The following is a 13322-nucleotide window of genomic DNA, read 5'->3' as shown; positions in this document are numbered from 1 at the left end:
ATGTCTATCTTTTCTCATAGAAGTACAATCCATTGTTCTGCAGACAATTGTATCCTCAGTCAACAAGGGTGACTAGATAGAAAAATATGCAAGAAATATAATATATGGAAATAAACAGATTCATGAAATAGAAATTGAACAAAAATCAAGGCACCTGAAGGGAAATGATGAATGTTGAAAGAAATTTAATGGACTTTAAGAAAAGCTGATTGTTTCCATACTTCCTATGATGTTTTATTACATGTCCAAGAAAATAAACCACTGAATTTCTCATCCAGCTGTAATTTTTGACTTCTGGATGTATCCATATGCAAAAATATTTTTCATTTGCTAAATTTTGTGGTAACTGTGAATGAGAAACAAGTGTGTGTACAGTACCAACTCAAGAGACTGGTACGTAAAAATCTTTGTTCATATTCCAGTACAGTACTGAGGGAATACTACACTGAGAGTTGACTTAGAATTAGAATGCCAAACCAAAGCCTTGTTATTCTTTCAAATGCATAGAAAAGAACCCAATGGATTTTCCTGAAAGAAACTCAAAAGTATTATATGCAATACTCTGGCCGATATTCATCTGTCACTCACAATCAAAAAGAAGACGTGATCTACTCCCCATCATCAAGCTCCAGTTTCTCCTTCTCAATACAAATTGGTTCTTGGTGCTCCTTACATTATAACTGCAGCAACAGTTCATTATGTGTAAAGCTTTTTGGGACAGGCTGACTTTTCAAAACATGCTGCATTTGGACCAGCCTTTTGTTCCAAGAATAAATCAAAATGGTTAACTAGACATTAGACATGTTATTTCTCTTATATAGAATGATAATTTACATCTCCAGCTCCCAATACACTGAAGTCCAGATCCCACTCAATACAAATTAATCTCCTGGACTACCATTGTTCTGGGATCAGGTATGGGGGAAGGCCAGAAAAAAAGTCAACAGACATACTCCCATCTGCTCTCACCAGGGCTATCTGGTTGCTGCTCAACCTTTGAACAACTCTTGGAGAAATCTTACAGCGATATAGGTGCCTAATTGAAGGGAATAACTTTGCATTTTCATTCAAAGTCTCTTTAATTGTAGTTGTGGAACAACCTACAGAGTGTGATAGTTCATTTCACTTAATATGGATCAATAAACGTACCATTCTTATAAAGAGAAAAGTTTAAGGAAGGAAAGAAAAATAAATCAGTGCATTCATTTTCACCAAATGATAAATAGCTTTTTGAAATTGCACAAACAAGCCTGCTCAATTCACATCACTTTCATCTCTATAGTAACTATGGAACATTATAAACAAACTTGCTTTCGCCAGCTTCTGGGACTGCGAGTTCTATTCAATTGATGCTTCAGTAAATCAGTCTTTGTTTCAAAACACTTTCATCATTCTGACATTTTGTCAATAAGTCTGAAGACTGAATATTTTCCTTTATCATTTCATTGCTCTCTCTGTGTCGTGTTCTTTTTTTTTGGGGAACTGGATTATCAATATATTTTACATTTTATAGTCACACAACACCATTTCAAATGTGTTACTATTTCACCACCAGACTATAAATAGTGTTCCTTTTTTAGAGGATTAATTGACTAAGATTCCTTTGCTGTGCTTTGTCAGGATTTGGAACTTTTACAGAAATTTATCTGGATCATAAATTTATCCTTTTAGATTTTCAATATGAATATCTCTCAGTTACCAAAATATTGAATAAATAATATGCTTGTACCTTCACTTTAGGAGGAAGTGGCAGACATACAGTGGCCTTCATGTGAAGATGCTATCTTGGGTTCCTGATGTGGACCTCTTTCGGCTGTTCTGGCTTATTGGGACATCTGAGGCCTGTAATGATACACTGAGGAGAGAAATAATTTACAACACAGTGCAAAGATTTACTCTGTCCCTTTTATGGGAATATAAAAATATAAATATTATTTGTATTTACATTGGTTAATTATTGTCACAGGTACTGAGATGCAGTGAACAGCTTTTGTTTTGGATTCTATCCAAACAGTTCATAATTACCTTGTGGTGGTAATAAAGAATGCAGAATGCAGTAAAGAATATAGTGTTGCATAGACCTTCCATGTATTTATCTTGCCATATTTGGGATTTTTTACACATTACTGCCAAGTGACATTCAATAATCATTTTAAATCAAAAGGGTTCATGATTGTGGGTCTTTTATGCCAGAATTGTGAGAGACTGGTTGTGGAACACTGCTTGAATAATTACTTAAATTAAATTTGAATGGCACTTTGTTTGGAATTTTGGACTTTGGAATTTTGGCACTTTGGCACTTTGTTTGGAATTTTGATCTTTTGCACCAGCTTCCCAGTTTTGGGCAAATTGCTCTGATAAAAAGAGTGAGACTTTGAATGTTTTATAATGGCAATTCCTTGTAAAGACTCAAAATAAATAAGGTGGTCTATCCTTGGAAATGAATAAACAGCCAATGTTTCAGGACAATACCCTTCTTCAGGAAGTCCTGAAGAAGGGTCTTGGCCTGAAATATCCACTGTTTATTCATTTCCATAGATGCTGCCTAGCATGCTGAGTTCCTCCAGCATTTTGTGTGTATTGCTTTGGGTTTCCAACATCTGCAGACTTCCTCATGTTTATGAGATGGTGTATCCTTTCCAGGTTTCAAGTTGCTTTGGCTATTGATTTAGATTTTGCATGTATGTACACAGTGTTTGAAGATTATTTAGCTGGTTAAGTATTCAGGTTCTGACAAGAGAAACAACATTGATGTTACAGATTATAAACTTTCATCAGAACAACGGGATCAACATATGAGATCACTTGTAGGATACAAGTAAATCTTCTCCGAGTGACATTGCAAATAGTGCAGACACTGAGCTTAGGAGGAGACAATGGCGCCTAACGGTGACTCCTTTGCTTGCATCTTCAGAAGCAACTCTCTTTCCATCTTTAATATCCCTACTTTTTTCCTTTCAGGGTTCTTTTGAAGACCCTGAGCTGGAGTTATATGCTGACTTAGGCTCTTTGCAGAATTTGTGAATGGGACCCGCTCTCAGCGCCTCGTACAAGAGGAGAATGCGGTTAACTTACAGGTTGAGTCTGTGGTAAAAAAGACAAATGCAGTGTTGGCATTCATTTCAAGGGGAATAGAATATAAAAACAAGGAGAAAAGGCTGAGCCTTTATAGGACACTAGTCAGGCTGCACATGGAGTATGGTCAACAGTTTTGGGCCCCATATCTCAGAAAGGATTTATTGTTATTGGAGAGAGTCCAGAGGAGGTTCACAAGGATGGTTCTGGGAATAAAGGGGTTAACATATGAGGAGCATTTGGCAGCTTTGGGTCTGTACTCACTAGAATTTAGAACAATGCGGTGGGTCTCATTGAAATCTACTAGAGAGGGTGGATGTGGAGAGGATGTTTTGTTTGGTGGGGGTATGCAGAACTAGAGGGCACAGCTTCAAAATTGAGAGGTGACCATTTAGAATAGAGATGAGGAGGAATGTTTTTAGCCGGAGAGTAGTGAATCTGTGGAATGCTCTGCCACATACTGTGGTGGAGGCCAAGTCTGTACATATATTTAAGGTGGAAATTAATCGTTTCCTGATTGACCAGGGCATCAAAGGATATAGCGAGAAGGCAGGTGTATGGGGTTGAGTGGGATCTGGGATCAGCCATGATGCAATGCAGAGTGGACTTGATGGGCTGAATGGCCTAATTCTGCTCCTATACCTTATGGTCCCAGGGTTTTACTAGTTGACTTGTTAATAGTTAATTTTCCGGTCAAGGTGATGCCTGCATACAATGTTCTTTTGGTTGACATCTGGGTAGATCATAATACCATTTTTTTTCACTTCTTTTACGTCTTTTACTTTTGTTTCTCGTCTTAATTGTGACTCTGGAACTGTTGGAGTCTGTGTTTTGCTGTTTGGGTGCTTCGGCACGTTGCAGGTTCCAAGAGGATTCAGGGAGGCAGAGATATCGTGAGTAAACCTTGTGGTGAGAAGGCTGCAGGATGGTGTGCAAGCTGAAGTTTGACCCCATTTCACCAATTATAGCTTGCATTGTTCACCAATTAAAATGATGAGGGCAATTGAAACATTAAGGTGAGTGCTTAGGTTTGGAGATTGTTTGGGTATTCCAGCACTCTGCAGTATCTGAGAGGATTCCAGGAAGCAGAGGCGACATGTAGGCTGCAGGATGGGGCACAAGCTGATGTCCGGCTCCGCTTCACTGATTAAAACTTCCATTGTTCACTGATTAAAGTGATGAGGGAGTCTGAAGCATCAAAGTGGGTGCAGAGTATGAGCGCTGGCTGCTTGCCTTTTGATCAGTTGCTCTGCACCAGAGAGGGGAGAGCCTGCCACTACACTCGGAGAGTGTTGCCCAGGTTTTTTCTGCATTTTCGATCTGGACTTGGAGTATAGACTCTTTTTTTCAGTCGTATAGATTTTGTATTGTTTTATCACTTGACCTTCTCTTCTTTTTTTTTGCACAGGAGGAGTGATTTGGGGGTCGATATGCCTGATCTGTTTTGCTTGCTTTTTGTGTGAAAGGAAGGATTTAGGGGTTGATGTGCCTGTTCCATTTTCGTTGAGTCTTTTTTTTTTGCGGGGATGTGGGATTTGGGTTTGATGATCATACTACCTTTCTTTTCTTCCTTGATTTCATGGTTATCCAGAGAATTGAATTTCAGAGTTGTATACCTAGATAATAAATTACTCCTTTCCCAGCCCCATTACCTTACCCACATCTCTGATCATTGTCCCTACCCTACCTCAATGCTCTTACCTTGAACTAGTTTCTCCAAGATGCCCCCAAAGCATAGGCTCTGATCCCTTTTCCCAGACACTGATACAAGATACATACTCTGATTCCTTTCCCAATACTTTGACCTCAGCCAGTAGCCTTTCCCCAGCCTGACTGAATAGACACATTCTGATTCCTCACTCCCATCTTTGGATCCAAGGCACTGACCTTGACCATTTCCCGACTGCTGACATAAAACAGACTCTTTGATCCCTTTCCTACCCCTCCCAATCCAAGCTGCTATATATTTTCCTTCTGCCTTCACCTGTGTCATCTGCAGTGGTTGGCTATCCCACTATCCGAACCACTTCTTAGACATGAATATGTCCAGGACTGTTTCATTCGGAAAGAGTTCTGATCTCTGTTATGTAGCTTCTTATGACCTGGGTTCCATGTACCGAGCTCGTTTTGGTCTGATGAACCTGACGTTACAATTTTGAATTCTGCAGTATTATATTAACAATGTTAACTTCATGCTCTGTTAAATTCGTTGTTCACTTCTTTTGACTTTCAGATCCTTGATGTTCCAACATCAAACAAGAGCCTAAACTCGAAGTGTCACACCTTCCAGTTCCCATGGTAACATTCAGCTGCAGGAAGTCAACAGGCACAGCAAGGAGGAGGTCTATCAGGAAACAGTTCAGCCAGCAAATATTAGGCAGCACTACCAACAACCAACATTATAATTACTACATTTGTTCATGAAGTCTTGATTTGGGTTGTGCCCACTGATTCTCAGGTACTCAATCACAAGAAGCAGAGAAGCATGGAGGCAGCAACATTTGAAAACATATGCCAATCAGACAATACTTCCAATACCATTGAATTGGTTCAGCAAAGGAATCATCTCCTCAAGTCTTTACTTCAGGAGAAGTGGAAGCATTCGAAGAGGGGTGAAATGGGTGTCTGGCGACATCTTCATGCAGTGTTGCTCCTGAGCAAACAAATCAGTGCTGAGCTCCTGGGACAGTTCAAAAGTGTGAAAGAAGTGCTACAAATGACAACAGACACAGTAGCCACTCTGTGCGAAGAGTACCATGCAAATACTAGCCACGGAGGTAAGAACAAAACAATGAAATCGACCTTTTTAAAACAACAATTGGTTTTTAAATAACATTTCATCCTTGCTTTACAAATACCTTATATATCACCTTACACGGCAATGTTGTAACCTTGTACTGATCTAAAAGACAGAGAAGTTATTTTGTAACACACACAAAGTGCTGGAGGAACTCAGCACTTCAGGAACCAAAGAATAAGCAGTTGATGTTTCAGGCCAAGACCCTTCATCAGGACTCAAAAGGAAAGGGGAAGAAGCCAGTCCTAGGGTTTACTTCTCCCTTTCTTTCCAGTCCTGAAGAAGGGTTTTGGCAAGAAGACATTAACTGTTTATTCCTCTGCATCGATGCTGCCTGACCTGCTGAGTTCCTCCAGCATTTTGCATGTGTTACTCTGCTGGATTTCTGGCATCTTCAGAATCCTTTGTGTTTATGAAGTTATCTTGTACTAGTCGAGAACATTGATGGCACTGTTACAGGGAATTGTGGTAATCCCCATCTCTGCAGAAAGGATTTACTCAGAAGATCCAAATGCTGATTGAATATTATTTTCTGGAAATATTGCAGCATCATGGCTTTATGGTGATTTTTGAGAACATGAAAGTACTCACTGAGAGGAAGGGAGGATAGAAATTTAACTTTAGTTGGTGGGACTAAATCATACAAGAGTATAAGCAGCTTGATCATCCTCTTATTTCTATCTACTCAGTTCATTAACTTCAAGTGATCCTCCAGTTTGTTTTGACCTATAGCGTAAGCCAGAACCAAAAACCATAAATAATCATTTAATTAAACTGCTAAGTAATTCAGAAGAATTAATTGTCAGCCACTTGGGTCATCAATCCTCCTGTTATTCACTTTAATGGCTGTTCAGCCATGGAAACTTATCTCTTCTCCTGAGCCAGTTCTTCATAGCCCTGATGTTTCAAAAATGTATCCGTCTCCTCTTTAAATAATTCTTTGACCTACGCCGTCTTCTAGAGCAAAGAATTCCAAATGTTTGCCTTGACAGCTTTATAGGATTGCCCCTTTATCTTCTTTCTGCATCAATTTCATTAAAAGAAGAACCCAACCATTATTAGCGCTAGCTTGTGGTGGGTACAGGATAGCGGCCATAAACCCTGATCGATTATCACCTCAGTGCCCAGGATTTACTTTCATAAAGTACAATAGCCATGTGTAATTGAGACCACCTCTGGCCATGAGTAACTGGGGTAACTCATCTCCTCTGAATCTCCAGCTTTGTAATCTTAATTTCAGCAGTATCTAGCCACTTCAATCTAAAAGCCAGAGTTTAAGTAATTTCTTGTAAGTTTTTTTTAAGTTAAAATCTTGACCAGATATGGTCTTATCATTAACTGAGTTTGCTGAGGAAATTCCTTGAAGCTCTTCCTTCCACCAGACCTGGCGTTGCTGTGTCTTCTTTCTGCCACAGCCTCCTGCCATGTAGTCAAAATCTAGCACTCCTTTTCTCTCCTGCTCACCATCCTCTTTCAGAGCAGCGTCAGCCCAGTGGGAAGACCACTCTAATTGCTCAGTCTTCTTGAATGGGCAGCAGGAAACCAGAACATTGAGACTGTCAGCAATTGCATAAGTAGGATCAACTGCAACACATGAATTGGTCAATCAACTCCACAGGTCCATGTGGATGCTCTACCTTTGCCACTCCCATTGTACTGAATAAAACCCTACAAGTAGTTCCTGCTACTCTGGGTGAAGGCACTTATTTTGAACTTATGGTTAATAGTCGTGCAGGATTCAGTAAGAATTATTTTTTAATAGAAAATATTGCCAGCAAATCTTCTTCTGCTACTTCAAGTAGTCTTTGTGTGCAGCACCTAAATCTGTAGACAGATAATTCAAGTCCTGATTTATGAAAGGAAATGGGAGGACATGAAAAAGTGTAAACATGAAAAAGTAAATATAAATAAGTGTGAATGAAAAAAATATGAATGGTATCTTGGAAACAAACCACAAACCCTTGAGTGAGTTTGGAGCTCTGAATGTTTTGGCATTATTCAGACATGCAAATACTTCTTTTATTAGTTTGTAAAAAGAATGCTGAAGTTTCCAAGAAATTCCCATTTAAATTTACTATCTCTAATCTGCAGACTGTAAAGAAAGCAGGTATTTGCTTCAGTCTTATATATTCAATGTAGCCTTGGCAACTTCCTCGTAAACATTCTGATAACATCCAGTTTAGATGATAAAGTTCACCTCCTCACCATGGCTGACTCACAACTGGTCTTACATAATCTACCACCAAAGTGCAAATGAATTAAGATCAACCAAGTATCATCATTCTGCTAACGTGTCACACAAGAGAACATTTCTCTCTCCTGTGACTCACAGCAAGTAATAAAGAATGATAACTCAGTGTTTATAAGTTATTGCTCCACTGGAGGTATGCTTAACCTGAAGAAGTTTAAATCTTCTTGACAGGAGATCAGTGAGACCCTCTGTCATGGTTCCCTCTGTGATCTCCACTGCTCTCTGCTAGCCTGTACTCTTTTCCCTCCCCACACCTTTTTATTCTGCCTTCTTTCTAGTCCTGACGGAGAGTCTTGGCCTGAAACATTGACTCTTTTTTTCCATTTTTATTTCAGATTTCCATCATTTGCAGATTTTTTTCTTTTGTTTATTTCAATACTTTTCATGACCTGGGTATAACCTCATGGAACTTATCACCTAGCAGGTGATTCAGATGAAATTGTACTTGCAAATGATAGAGAAAGAAATGATGAAGTGAGAGTGAAGCTAAGTTGCTGTTGGTGAGAATGAAATTGGGTTATCATGGAAAATTGATTTTCCATGGTCTTAGAGGGAAATACAACCAGGAATTTCTGAACCTGCAAAGCTCTGGTGGAGGGCTAAGAGTTAGAGCAGCCAATCAGAAATTCATGGGCCAAATCTTGTAATATAAAAATTATAAATCAATTTTCTGAATGATTTCTGTTTTACCATAATTTCTTTACAGTAAACACTGCTCTTTTGAATTACCTGGGTAAGACTAGCCGTTTTCTAAACCATGTAATGATAACTTTGGAAAACATAGAAATCAGTCTGCATGAAATCTACTACCAAGCACAAGAGGACACGTCAACACCGTATGCTTCAGATCGAAGTGTGGGACTAACCAATGCAGAACATTATAAGCACAGTGAAAATTCAGAAGACCAAAGTAGAGAGGAGAAAGAAAGCTTTCAAATGTCATTTTGCGATTCCAGAGATAATCAGTCATACTGTGTGAAAAAACAGCAAAGCCTGCCACTAGAAATGAGAAGCAGTGGACAAGACTCTACTGGTAGCAATATTCACTTCCTCAAAGGTGAAGGTACAGGAAAAGAAGCTGATGCAGTAACCATGGGAGAATGTTTGCAGATATCCGAAGTTTGCTCTGCTGGGCAAGAGAGAGCAATGAGTCAGCCTGAAATTCAGACGTCAGATGAAATAAAGGATCAGTACAGAATAATAAATCAGATGGACTGTAGCACTGAAATGAAGGACACTGAGAGAAATTTAAAATTTGACTCAGCTGGTAATCAAGATGAAAACAAAGACATTGATCTCCAAACCACATCAGAAACTGGTGGAGTCACTGATAAACAAATAAACAAATCACATGATAAAAATGAGGTGACTGAACTTGTGAAAGCTGAAGACTGCAGAGGCTGGTCCCAAAGAGAGTAAGCATCATTCATTTCAGTTCAGTTTCATTTCTTTTGGCACTGTCATGCTAATGAAAATATTTGGGAATGTTAAAGTTGCTCACATATCATTTGGCTTGTCTATTTTCCAGTACATATCAGCATGAAGTTTAATTTTCTCTCAGAGTTAGAAGAAAAATATTCACAGTTAAGAGCTTCTGGGTGCCAGGGATGCCCTGAACCTCCATCTGCTTACAACTGTTAAGAGCATAAATTCAGAAATAATGTGCGTAACATCACTTCCATGCTTATGTATATTGTATGTCTTACAAATGTCCAAGTAATGTAGGTAGAGCACCCCCCCCCCCCCCAACAGTCTATTGTTCTTCCTTCTTTATATTTGCTCAGTTAGACCAGTAGTGATGCCAGGCAGGATAGTCGGATGCTCCTCTTGAGGGATGTGGAAGGCAGGGAAATCCCCAGTGTCCCTGACAACTATATCTGCAAGAAGTGCATCCAACTGCAGTTCTAACACTCTGCATTCAGGAGATGGAACTAGATGAACGCCAGTTCATGCGGGAGGCTGAGGGGGGCGATAGATAGGACATATAGAGCGGTAATTACATCCAGGTACAGAACACAAGAAACTGGGTGACAGTTGAAAAGGGGAAAGGGGTTAAACGGCCAGTGCAGAGTACCCCTGCTACTATCCCCCTCAACAACAGGCATATCACTTTAGATGCTTTTGTGGGGTGGGGGGGGGGGGGTGCGGAATAACCTAGCAGAGGAAAGTCACAGCGGTCAGTCTGGCTCCATGACTCAGAAGGGCAGGAGGGGAGAAGAGGCATGCTGTAATGATAGCAGATTCATTAGTTAGGGAACAGAAAGGAGGTTCTGTGGACGAGAATAAGGTTTCTGGATGGCATGCTGCCTGCTGTGTGCCAGAGTCTGGAACATCTCAGACCGAGTCCTCAGCATTCTTAAGTGGAAGGGTGAACAGCCAAAGGACATAGGTAGGAAGAGTGACAAGGTTCTGCAAAGTGAGTTCAGGGAGTTAGGTGCTAAGATAAAGAGCAGAACCTCCAAGGCTGTGATCTCAGGATTGCTACCTGAGCCACGTGCTAGTGAGGCCAGAAGTAGGAAGATTATACAGTTTAACACTTGGCAAAGGAGTTGGTGTAGAAAGCAGGACAGAAAATTATTGGATCATTGGGCTCCCTTGCAGGGAAAGTGGGACCTGTACAGACAGATGGATTATACCTGGGGTGGAAGGGGACTAATACCCTAGCAGAAAGGTTTCCTAGTGCTGCACAGTAGTGTTCAAACCAGAGTTGTAGAGGGATGGGAACCAATGTGCCAGAACAGTTATGGGAGAGATGTTGTTAAGACCCCTGACAAAGCCAAGAATCAAAAGGTTGAGCATGGTGTGACTAGTGCCTCGAGCTGCGAATGTTTCAATGCAAGAAGTAGCATCGGAAAGGCAGAAGAGCTCAGGTCATGGATCGACACCTGGAATTCTGATATTGTAGTCAGTAGAGAGACTTGGTTGCAGGAGAGACAGGACTGGAAACTCAGTATACTGGGATTCCTTTGTTTTAGGTGTGACAGAGCGGGAGGGATTAAAGGAGAAGGGTGGGATTACTAGACAGGGAAAATGTCATGGCAGTGTTCAGTCAGGACAGACTGGATACCAATAGAGAGATTGCAGGCTGTTGCAAGAAACATGAAGTTGTTAGAGTAGGTGATTTAAAATTTCCAAGTATTAAATGGGACTGCATACTGTAAAATAACTAGATAGGATAGAGTTTGTCAAATGTGTTCAGGAAAGCTTCCAATGAGAGAGTGTTACTTGATCTGCTATTAGGGAATAAAACAGGGCAGGTGACAGAAATTTGTGTAGGGGAACATTTTGCATCGAATGATCAAGCTGCACAAACTGTGGTCTGCCAGTGGAGTAGTCCCATTATCCAGGATACAATGGAAGTGCTAACTTGTATTGAATGGAGCTTCTCCCCCAGCAAAGAAGGCTGTATGGTATTGAAGGCACTTGAGAAATCAAAAACATGGTCCTCACAGTGCTGCCCTGCTTATCCAAATGGGACCACACATGATGTTTTCCACACAGTCAGGAGCTTTTCTAGGCTAAGACTCAGATTCGAAGTAAATATGCCAAAGGATAAGTCTGGTCTGTGGGTTGGGATTCTAAATTGGAGAAAGGCCCATTTTGATGGTATCAGAAAGAATCTGGCAAGTGTGGATTAGGACAGTCTGTTCTCTAGCAAAGTTGTACTTGGTAAGTGGGAGATCTTCAAAAGTGAAATTTTGAGAGGACAAAGCTTGTATGTGCCTAATAAAAGCAAAAATAACAGGTGTAGGGAACTTGATTTTCAAAAGATATTGAGTCCCTGGTTAAAAGAAAAAGAAAGGAGGTGCATAGCAGGTATAGACAAGCAGGAACAAATGACTATAAGAAAGGCAAGATATTACTGAAGAATGCAGTCAGGGGGACTAAAAGAAGGTATAAAGTTGCTCTAGCAGACAAGGTGAAGGAGTATCCTAAGGATTCCTACAAATATATCAAGAGCAAAAGGATTGCAAGGGACAGAATTAGTCTTCTGGAAGATCAGAGTAGTAATCCATGTGTGGAGCCCAAAGAAATGTAGGAAATCTTAAATGAAGTTTTTTGCATCTGTATTTACTCGGAAGATGGATACAGAGTCTATAGAAGTGAGACAAAGTGGCATCAACTTCATGAACCCTGTACAGATTACAGAGGAGGAGGCAAATTAGTTTGGATAAATCCCCAGGGGTGACAAGGACGTTGGACCCTATGGGAGGCTAGTGCAGAAATTGCTGGGGCCCTAGTAGAGATATTTAAATCATTCTTAGTGGCGGATGAGGGACCAGAGGATTAGAGGGTAGCTAATGCTGTTCTGCTATTTAAAAATGACTCTAAAAATGAACCAGGAAATTATACACTGGCGAGCCTTACGTCAGTACTGGGAAAGTTATTGGAAGGCATTCTAAGGGACCAGATATATACTGTAGCTATTCGGATCAACATAGACTGATTAAGCATAGTCAGCATGGCTTTGTAGCATGGTTGGTCATGTCTAATCAATCTTATAGAGTTTTTTGAGGAAGTTACCAGGAAAGTGGATGAAGGCAAGGCAGTGAATGTTGTCTACATGGACTTCAGCAAGGCATTTGACTGCATAGGCGGTTGGTCAAGATGGTTCAGTCGCTTGGCATTCAAGATGAGCTAGTAAATTGGATTAGACAGTGGCTTTGTGGGAGAAGCCAGAGAGTGGTAGGAGATGGTGATCTCTCCGACTGGAAGCCTGTAACGAGTGGAGCACCACATGCATCGGTGTAGGGTCCATTGGTGTGTTTCATCTATATCAACAATCTGAATGATAATGTGGTTAACTAGATCAGCAAATTTGCAGATGACACCAAGATTGGGAGTGTATTGCACAGCAAGGAAGGCTATCATGAGTTGCAGATGGATCTAAACCAGCTGGAAAAATGTTAGATGGAATATAATGCAAACAAGTGCAGGTGTTGTACTTTGGTAGGTTTTACACAGTGAACAGGAGGGCATTGAGGAGTGTGAGAGAACAAAGGGAACTGGGAATCCAGGTCCATAATTTATTGAAAGTTTTGTCACAGATAGATAGGGTCATAAAGAAAGCTTTTGGCATATTGGCCTTCATAAATCAAAGTATTGTGTACAGGAGATGGGATGTTATGTTGAAGGTGTATAAGACATTGGTGAGGCCTAATTAGGAGTGTTGTGTGCAGTTTTGTTCACCTACCTACA

The 13322-nt window shown here is 40.4% G+C and overlaps 1 protein-coding gene across 1 annotated transcript in view; it reads left to right on the top strand.

Moving 5' to 3' along the window:
- The first annotated feature begins 5377 nt into the window (after positions 1–5377).
- The window catches only part of dthd1 (death domain containing 1), a 32036-nt gene continuing 24091 nt past the window's right edge, over positions 5378–13322 (top strand). Inside the window, 2 exon segments of the mRNA XM_073063965.1 lie at positions 5378–5852; positions 8830–9538. Of these exon segments, the coding sequence (XP_072920066.1) occupies positions 5561–5852; positions 8830–9538 (1001 nt within the window). The 5' untranslated portion in view covers positions 5378–5560.

This window comes from Hemitrygon akajei, chromosome 13 (assembly GCF_048418815.1).
Source record: "Hemitrygon akajei chromosome 13, sHemAka1.3, whole genome shotgun sequence".
Taxonomy (NCBI): domain Eukaryota; kingdom Metazoa; phylum Chordata; class Chondrichthyes; order Myliobatiformes; family Dasyatidae; genus Hemitrygon; species Hemitrygon akajei.
The sequence above is the reverse complement of the archived record's forward strand: the minus strand, read 5'-3'. Positions and strand labels throughout refer to the sequence as shown.